At 27.9% G+C, this 10,188-nt stretch overlaps 3 protein-coding genes across 3 annotated transcripts; all 3 read left to right on the top strand.

Moving 5' to 3' along the window:
* Nucleotides 1-1,906: 1,906 nt before the first annotated feature.
* Nucleotides 1,907-2,646, top strand: LOC116021594 (basic form of pathogenesis-related protein 1-like). The gene has a single exon (XM_031262029.1). The coding sequence runs from the start codon at nucleotides 1,980-1,982 to the stop codon at nucleotides 2,472-2,474; it is 495 nt and encodes a 164-aa protein (XP_031117889.1). The 5' UTR covers nucleotides 1,907-1,979; the 3' UTR covers nucleotides 2,475-2,646.
* A 2,753-nt stretch (nucleotides 2,647-5,399) lies between these two features.
* LOC116021607 (basic form of pathogenesis-related protein 1-like) lies at nucleotides 5,400-6,139 on the top strand. Its single transcript, XM_031262054.1, has one exon. It carries the CDS (start codon nucleotides 5,473-5,475, stop codon nucleotides 5,965-5,967), a length of 495 nt encoding a protein of 164 aa, XP_031117914.1. The 5' UTR covers nucleotides 5,400-5,472; the 3' UTR covers nucleotides 5,968-6,139.
* A 2,750-nt stretch (nucleotides 6,140-8,889) lies between these two features.
* LOC116021613 (basic form of pathogenesis-related protein 1-like) lies at nucleotides 8,890-9,629 on the top strand. The gene has a single exon (XM_031262067.1). It carries the CDS (start codon nucleotides 8,963-8,965, stop codon nucleotides 9,455-9,457), a length of 495 nt encoding a protein of 164 aa, XP_031117927.1. The 5' UTR covers nucleotides 8,890-8,962; the 3' UTR covers nucleotides 9,458-9,629.
* The last annotated feature ends 559 nt before the right edge of the window (nucleotides 9,630-10,188 follow it).

Genomic DNA, 10,188 nt, shown 5'->3' with positions numbered 1-10,188 from the left:
ATATATATATATATATATATATATGGTCCGGCTCACATAAGAATTAATAATCATGCCTGGAAAATCTGTGAACAAATCAAAAGCATCTATCTAGTAAATCTAAAGGTTGAAAATAAAGAGAAGAAAATGAAAAAAAAAAAAACAAAAGGATGGGTCATTTTTATAAATATCATAAATTTTAAAAATATGTATTCCTATCTACAAGACTTTATGACTTGTTTTAATATNCTCGGCTTTTATATATAAATATATATATATATATATATATATGGTCCGGCTCACATAAGAATTAATAATCATGCCTGGAAAATCTGTGAACAAATCAAAAGCATCTATCTAGTAAATCTAAAGGTTGAAAATAAAGAGAAGAAAATGAAAAAAAAAAAAACAAAAGGATGGGTCATTTTTATAAATATCATAAATTTTAAAAATATGTATTCCTATCTACAAGACTTTATGACTTGTTTTAATATGAATTGATTTATATATATATATATATATATATATATATATATATATATATATATATATATATATATATATATATATATATATATATATATATATATATATATATATATATATATATATATATGTATGTATATATGTATGTATGTATGTATGTATGTATGTATGTATGTATGTGAGACGGATCAGGTGAGAACCAACTGCTCAGGAAAGAACTGAAAACCAATCGCAGCCATCCACATACGTGTCCAGATATAACGGATCAGAAAAATTATTTTTTTATTAACAATATACGGTGGAATTTTCGTAAATAATTAAATTTGAAGTGCAAGTATATTCTATTAAAAGTGCAATTAATAGTTTCATATAGTACACCTAAGTGCATGTAAAATGAAATAAAAATGTAAAATAATGTATTAAAAGTACAACAAATAAGGTACACTTAATATCAATATTTAGTGTACTTAACGTTATCATTAGTTACACGAAAAGTTATTATTAAGTGCACCAAGGTAAAAGACATTATCATTAGGTATACCAATTTTAAAAAGGTAATTACTAGCACTATTAAGTGTATTTTTTAGCATTTTAAGTTATTTTACTTTCACTTTCTACTTTCACACTTGCACAGTTACTTGAACTTTTTTAGCACAAGTTACTTGCACCAAAGTTCGAATTATTTACAAAAATATCACCGCGTCATTTTTTTTTATAAAAAAGATTACATATGATCCATTAAATCTGGACACGTGAACGGCTGCGATTGGTTCTCAAGTCTTTCTTAGGCATTCGTTCTCACCTGAACGCACCCCTATTTATATATTTACTTATGAAATTCAAATTTATTAAAACTTGATTCGTTTGTGAATTGTTCAAGTATTAAGATATTCAAATTCGACTCAATTTATTATTTGAATTACTCAAAGTTAGGGCTCAACTTGATAGTAATTAATTAAATTTATTTCTAATATACTTGGAATCAAACTCAAATAGCTCACAAGTAGTTCAATTCACTTATATCCATAGGGCCTAATGCTCAAGGCAGGTTGGCTATTCCATTGATGACCAATAATGCATATGAAAAATTATAAAGAGACGATAACACTAGATATAATTTGTGCAACACTATCATTATTTTATATTTAAAGACTATCTATAAATTAATAAATTCAATTTTAAAAGAATTTAATTAGGATGCCATGCTTAATTAAAATGTTTGATAAACAAATGTTTTTTTTTTTCACTTGCTTGCTATAAATACTCTATCTAGAAATATTTGTGTTCCAAATTAAATGAGCTGATCAATATTTGTGAAGTGACCATTATTCTTGTATTTTTAAGCCATAGAAATTTTTAAAAGCAATCCACTCTTTTAGGATACATCACTCCAATAAATACCCTATAACCCAATAGGAATGGTCATTGCATCTTTGTAGAAAGACTACATTTTTCCATTTCCTCTTGTGTTTCCTTTTTATTGTATATCATCTGCAAATAACAATAAAAAGGAAATGGAGTTTTCTTTTCTGCATGTTTCCGTCGCCATAATTGCCTTAGCCACTATTACCCAGACATCTTTTGCCCAACCCGCCTGTGAATCTGATTGCATTAAAGAGTTTCTTGACGTACATAACGCGGCTCGAGAAATAGTTGGCGTTCCACCTGTTAAGTGGAACTCCACCTTAGCAGAGTTTGCCGAATCCTATGCTGCCGAGAGGTCTGTTGATTGTGCGTTGAAGCACTCACAAGGACCGTATGGGGAAAACATCGCATTGGCCGGTTTGAAATCGTCTGTTGCAGAATCTGTTAAGGGTTGGTTGGATGAGAAACCAAACTTTGACGAGGCGTCGAATTCTTGCCCTGGTGGCGAGTGCCGCCATTATACACAGGTTGTTTGGCGCGGCACCACGAGTATTGGCTGTGCTAGGGCTGCATGCACGACTTGGATGTTCGTCATTTGCAACTATTACCCTCCGGGCAACTATGTGGGTGAACGTCCTTATTAAAGATAATTTACTTTTTGATTAATATGATTTTGTGAAATGCAGATGGTGCATTATACAAAAAATATATATATATTTAAAAACTAGAATATCATCACTAATGTATTATTATGAAACAAATATTGTTTCATGCCTGGATGTTGATTCAATTAAATTTTGAACTTTTTTTTTTATCTTTTCTCTCTGACTACTTATACTGATATTTTTTTTTTCTGGGGGCGTGTATAATACTTGATATCCCACCATTGTGATGTTAATCATACTTGTAGGGTATATCTCTTATCCAAGAACACTCGTGCGTTACTGCACTCAATTTAACTACATAATTTATATATCGCATTAAGATTAACTACACTCTTTTATAATAATTTATAATTTATTGACTAAAAATCAAATAAACTTTATAATATATTTTATAATATTCACAAATTTATAAATTATCAATTTTTATAATGTATTAATAAATTAGTTAATCTAACATAAATTAGTTATATAAAAATCAAGTACAAATGGTATTACAAGTATTTAATATTACAAGTCTTTAAAAACTTTTTATTTTAGTAGAATATATTTAAATTTTTATATATTAACTAATAGCTTTAATTTTTTTTAAGCAAAAATATTAAATTTTAAAATGTGTTCGTGAACATATATAGATTTGCATTATTGTATTAAAAAGGTTGCTCAATTGGACATAATATTAGTGGTTAAAATCTTATTTCAAAAAGGAAAAATCTTATGATTATTTTAAATAAAAATAAATAAATAAAAATCATTGGCCTATCTTGGGGCAGACCGGAATTGGCATAAGCCCGAGATCGGTCCAGACCAAACATTGATCACCAAATTTTACCAAAGAATTCACTCCCACCCCCTTATAAAATATTCAAATTTGAAATAATTATAAAATAACTACTAATTTTATTTCAATAATCATAATAAAATTGATCTGTTTCATTATTTTAGCCCTCAACCATTTATAGATCTTAATATATGGTTGAGATCAGTTCTTACTTTTTGGAAGATTATGTTCTCGTTTGATCTTAATGGCAATTCAAAAAATCAAATTTCAAGTTTTGCTCAAATTCAATCCAACTCTAGTTTTTTTAAGTCTCATTTGATCTTAACCCATATATAGGCAATTCAAAAAATCAAAATTGAAGTTTGGCTCAAGTTTAATATAATACTACTATAATTTTTTTAAGTTGGCACAAGTTTAATCCTACTCTAGTTTTTTTAAGTTTGATCTCGGCTTTTATATATAAATATATATATATATATATATATATATATATGGTTCGGCTCACATAAGAATTAATAATCATGCCTGGAAAATCTGTGAACAAATCAAAAGCATCTATCTAGTAAATCTAAAGGTTGAAAATAAAGAGAAGAAAATTAAAAAAAAAAAAAACAAAAGGATGGGTCATTTTTATAAATATCATAAATTTTAAAAATATGTATTCCTATCTACAAGACTTTATGACTTGTTTTAATATGAATTGATTTATATATATATATATATATATATATATATATATATATATATATATATATATATATATATATATATATATATATATATATATATATATATATATATATATATATATATATATATGTATGTATATATGTATGTATGTATGTATGTATGTATGTATGTATGTGAGACGGATCAGGTGAGAACCAACTGCTCAGGAAAGAACTGAAAACCAATCGCAGCCATCCACATACGTGTCCAGATATAACGGATCAGAAAAATTATTTTTTTATTAACAATATACGGTGGAATTTTCGTAAATAATTAAATTTGAAGTGCAAGTATATTCTATTAAAAGTGCAATTAATAGTTTCATATAGTACACCTAAGTGCATGTAAAATGAAATAAAAATGTAAAATAATGTATTAAAAGTACAACAAATAAGGAACACTTAATATCAATATTTAGTGTACTTAACGTTATCATTAGTTACACGAAAAGTTATTATTAAGTGCACCAAGGTAAAAGACATTATCATTAGGTATACCAATTTTAAAAAGGTAATTACTAGCACTATTAAGTGTATTTTTTAGCATTTTAAGTTATTTTACTTTCACTTTCTACTTTCACACTTGCACAGTTACTTGAACTTTTTTAGCACAAGTTACTTGCACCAAAGTTCGAATTATTTACAAAAATATCACCGCGTCATTTTTTTTTATAAAAAAGATTACATATGATCCATTAAATCTGGACACGTGAACGGCTGCGATTGGTTCTCAAGTCTTTCTTAGGCATTCGTTCTCACCTGAACGCACCCCTATTTATATATTTACTTATGAAATTCAAATTTATTAAAACTTGATTCGTTTGTGAATTGTTCAAGTATTAAGATATTCAAATTCGACTCAATTTATTATTTGAATTACTCAAAGTTAGGGCTCAACTTGATAGTAATTAATTAAATTTATTTCTAATATACTTGGAATCAAACTCAAATAGCTCACAAGTAGTTCAATTCACTTATATCCATAGGGCCTAATGCTCAAGGCAGGTTGGCTATTCCATTGATGACCAATAATGCATATGAAAAATTATAAAGAGACGATAACACTAGATATAATTTGTGCAACACTATCATTATTTTATATTTAAAGACTATCTATAAATTAATAAATTCAATTTTAAAAGAATTTAATTAGGATGCCATGCTTAATTAAAATGTTTGATAAACAAATGTTTTTTTTTTTCACTTTCTTGCTATAAATACTCTACCTAGAAATATTTGTGTTCCAAATTAAATGAGCTGATCAATATTTGTGAAGTGACCATTATTCTTGTATTTTTAAGCCATAGAAATTTTTAAAAGCAATCCACTCTTTTAGGATACATCACTCCAATAAATACCCTATAACCCAATAGGAATGGTCATTGCATCTTTGTAGAAAGACTACATTTTTCCATTTCCTCTTGTGTTTCCTTTTTATTGTATATCATCTGCAAATAACAATAAAAAGGAAATGGAGTTTTCTTTTCTGCATGTTTCCGTCGCCATAATTGCCTTAGCCACTATTACCCAGACATCTTTTGCCCAACCCGCCTGTGAATCTGATTGCATTAAAGAGTTTCTTGACGTACATAACGCGGCTCGAGAAATAGTTGGCGTTCCACCTGTTAAGTGGAACTCCACCTTAGCAGAGTTTGCCGAATCCTATGCTGCCGAGAGGTCTGTTGATTGTGCGTTGAAGCACTCACAAGGACCGTATGGGGAAAACATCGCATTGGCCGGTTTGAAATCGTCTGTTGCAGAATCTGTTAAGGGTTGGTTGGATGAGAAACCAAACTTTGACGAGGCGTCGAATTCTTGCCCTGGTGGCGAGTGCCGCCATTATACACAGGTTGTTTGGCGCGGCACCACGAGTATTGGCTGTGCTAGGGCTGCATGCACGACTTGGATGTTCGTCATTTGCAACTATTACCCTCCGGGCAACTATGTGGGTGAACGTCCTTATTAAAGATAATTTACTTTTTGATTAATATGATTTTGTGAAATGCAGATGGTGCATTATACAAAAAATATATATATATTTAAAAACTAGAATATCATCACTAATGTATTATTATGAAACAAATATTGTTTCATGCCTGGATGTTGATTCAATTAAATTTTGAACTTTTTTTTTTATCTTTTCTCTCTGACTACTTATACTGATATTTTTTTTTTCTGGGGGCGTGTATAATACTTGATATCCCACCATTGTGATGTTAATCATACTTGTAGGGTATATCTCTTATCCAAGAACACTCGTGCGTTACTGCACTCAATTTAACTACATAATTTATATATCGCATTAAGATTAACTACACTCTTTTATAATAATTTATAATTTATTGACTAAAAATCAAATAAACTTTATAATATATTTTATAATATTCACAAATTTATAAATTATCAATTTTTATAATGTATTAATAAATTAGTTAATCTAACATAAATTAGTTATATAAAAATCAAGTACAAATGGTATTACAAGTATTTAATATTACAAGTCTTTAAAAACTTTTTATTTTAGTAGAATATATTTAAATTTTTATATATTAACTAATAGCTTTAATTTTTTTTAAGCAAAAATATTAAATTTTAAAATGTGTTCGTGAACATATATAGATTTGCATTATTGTATTAAAAAGGTTGCTCAATTGGACATAATATTAGTGGTTAAAATCTTATTTCAAAAAGGAAAAATCTTATGATTATTTTAAATAAAAATAAATAAATAAAAATCATTGGCCTATCTTGGGGCAGACCGGAATTGGCATAAGCCCGAGATCGGTCCAGACCAAACATTGATCACCAAATTTTACCAAAGAATTCACTCCCACCCCCTTATAAAATATTCAAATTTGAAATAATTATAAAATAACTACTAATTTTATTTCAATAATCATAATAAAATTGATCTGTTTCATTATTTTAGCCCTCAACCATTTATAGATCTTAATATATGGTTGAGATCAGTTCTTACTTTTTGGAAGATTATGTTCTCGTTTGATCTTAATGGCAATTCAAAAAATCAAATTTCAAGTTTTGCTCAAATTCAATCCAACTCTAGTTTTTTTAAGTCTCATTTGATCTTAACCCATATATAGGCAATTCAAAAAATCAAAATTGAAGTTTGGCTCAAGTTTAATATAATACTACTATAATTTTTTTAAGTTGGCACAAGTTTAATCCTACTCTAGTTTTTTTAAGTTTGATCTCGGCTTTTATATATAAATATATATATATATATATATATATATATGGTCCGGCTCACATAAGAATTAATAATCATGCCTGGAAAATCTGTGAACAAATCAAAAGCATCTATCTAGTAAATCTAAAGGTTGAAAATAAAGAGAAGAAAATGAAAAAAAAAAAAACAAAAGGATGGGTCATTTTTATAAATATCATAAATTTTAAAAATATGTATTCCTATCTACAAGACTTTATGACTTGTTTTAATATGAATTGATTTATATATATATATATATATATATATATATATATATATATATATATATATATATATATATATATATATATATATATATATATATATATATATATATATATATATATATATATATGTATGTATATATGTATGTATGTATGTATGTATGTATGTATGTATGTGAGACGGATCAGGTGAGAACCAACTGCTCAGGAAAGAACTGAAAACCAATCGCAGCCATCCACATACGTGTCCAGATATAACGGATCAGAAAAATTATTTTTTTATTAACAATATACGGTGGAATTTTCGTAAATAATTAAATTTGAAGTGCAAGTATATTCTATTAAAAGTGCAATTAATAGTTTCATATAGTACACCTAAGTGCATGTAAAATGAAATAAAAATGTAAAATAATGTATTAAAAGTACAACAAATAAGGAACACTTAATATCAATATTTAGTGTACTTAACGTTATCATTAGTTACACGAAAAGTTATTATTAAGTGCACCAAGGTAAAAGACATTATCATTAGGTATACCAATTTTAAAAAGGTAATTACTAGCACTATTAAGTGTATTTTTTAGCATTTTAAGTTATTTTACTTTCACTTTCTACTTTCACACTTGCACAGTTACTTGAACTTTTTTAGCACAAGTTACTTGCACCAAAGTTCGAATTATTTACAAAAATATCACCGCGTCATTTTTTTTTATAAAAAAGATTACATATGATCCATTAAATCTGGACACGTGAACGGCTGCGATTGGTTCTCAAGTCTTTCTTAGGCATTCGTTCTCACCTGAACGCACCCCTATTTATATATTTACTTATGAAATTCAAATTTATTAAAACTTGATTCGTTTGTGAATTGTTCAAGTATTAAGATATTCAAATTCGACTCAATTTATTATTTGAATTACTCAAAGTTAGGGCTCAACTTGATAGTAATTAATTAAATTTATTTCTAATATACTTGGAATCAAACTCAAATAGCTCACAAGTAGTTCAATTCACTTATATCCATAGGGCCTAATGCTCAAGGCAGGTTGGCTATTCCATTGATGACCAATAATGCATATGAAAAATTATAAAGAGACGATAACACTAGATATAATTTGTGCAACACTATCATTATTTTATATTTAAAGACTATCTATAAATTAATAAATTCAATTTTAAAAGAATTTAATTAGGATGCCATGCTTAATTAAAATGTTTGATAAACAAATGTTTTTTTTTTTCACTTTCTTGCTATAAATACTCTACCTAGAAATATTTGTGTTCCAAATTAAATGAGCTGATCAATATTTGTGAAGTGACCATTATTCTTGTATTTTTAAGCCATAGAAATTTTTAAAAGCAATCCACTCTTTTAGGATACATCACTCCAATAAATACCCTATAACCCAATAGGAATGGTCATTGCATCTTTGTAGAAAGACTACATTTTTCCATTTCCTCTTGTGTTTCCTTTTTATTGTATATCATCTGCAAATAACAATAAAAAGGAAATGGAGTTTTCTTTTCTGCATGTTTCCGTCGCCATAATTGCCTTAGCCACTATTACCCAGACATCTTTTGCCCAACCTGCCTGTGAATCTGATTGCATTAAAGAGTTTCTTGACGTACATAACGCAGCTCGAGAAATAGTTGGCGTTCCACCTGTTAAGTGGAACTCCACCTTAGCAGAGTTTGCCGAATCCTATGCTGCCGAGAGGTCTGTTGATTGTGCGTTGAAGCACTCACAAGGACCGTATGGGGAAAACATCGCATTGGCCGGTTTGAAATCGTCTGTTGCAGAATCTGTTAAGGGTTGGTTGGATGAGAAACCAAACTTTGACGAGGCGTCGAATTCTTGCCCTGGTGGCGAGTGCCGCCATTATACACAGGTTGTTTGGCGCGGCACCACGAGTATTGGCTGTGCTAGGGCTGCATGCACGACTTGGATGTTCGTCATTTGCAACTATTACCCTCCGGGCAACTATGTGGGTGAACGTCCTTATTAAAGATAATTTACTTTTTGATTAATATGATTTTGTGAAATGCAGATGGTGCATTATACAAAAAATATATATATATTTAAAAACTAGAATATCATCACTAATGTATTATTATGAAACAAATATTGTTTCATGCCTGGATGTTGATTCAATTAAATTTTGAACTTTTTTTTTTATCTTTTCTCTCTGACTACTTATACTGATATTTTTTTTTTCTGGGGGCGTGTATAATACTTGATATCCCACCATTGTGATGTTAATCATACTTGTAGGGTATATCTCTTATCCAAGAACACTCGTGCGTTACTGCACTCAATTTAACTACATAATTTATATATCGCATTAAGATTAACTACACTCTTTTATAATAATTTATAATTTATTGACTAAAAATCAAATAAACTTTATAATATATTTTATAATATTCACAAATTTATAAATTATCAATTTTTATAATGTATTAATAAATTAGTTAATCTAACATAAATTAGTTATATAAAAATCAAGTACAAATGGTATTACAAGTATTTAATATTACAAGTCTTTAAAAACTTTTTATTTTAGTAGAATATATTTAAATTTTTATATATTAACTAATAGCTTTAATTTTTTTTAAGCAAAAATATTAAATTTTAAAATGTGTTCGTGAACATATATAGATTTGCATTATTGTATTAAAAAGGTTGCTCAATTGGACATAATATTAGTGGTTAAAATCTTATTTCAAAAAGGAAAAA

Source organism: Ipomoea triloba, chromosome 1 (genome assembly GCF_003576645.1).
Source record: "Ipomoea triloba cultivar NCNSP0323 chromosome 1, ASM357664v1".
In the NCBI taxonomy this organism is placed as follows: domain Eukaryota; kingdom Viridiplantae; phylum Streptophyta; class Magnoliopsida; order Solanales; family Convolvulaceae; genus Ipomoea; species Ipomoea triloba.
This window is presented reverse-complemented; position numbering and strand designations above follow the sequence as displayed.

Excerpts from the sequence above, each read along its gene's own strand:
- LOC116021613 (XM_031262067.1), top strand. The coding sequence starts at position 8,963 with ATGGAGTTTTCTTTTCTGCATGTTTCCGTCGCCATAATTGCCTTAGCC.
- LOC116021594 (XM_031262029.1), top strand. The coding sequence starts at position 1,980 with ATGGAGTTTTCTTTTCTGCATGTTTCCGTCGCCATAATTGCCTTAGCC.
- LOC116021607 (XM_031262054.1), top strand. The coding sequence starts at position 5,473 with ATGGAGTTTTCTTTTCTGCATGTTTCCGTCGCCATAATTGCCTTAGCC.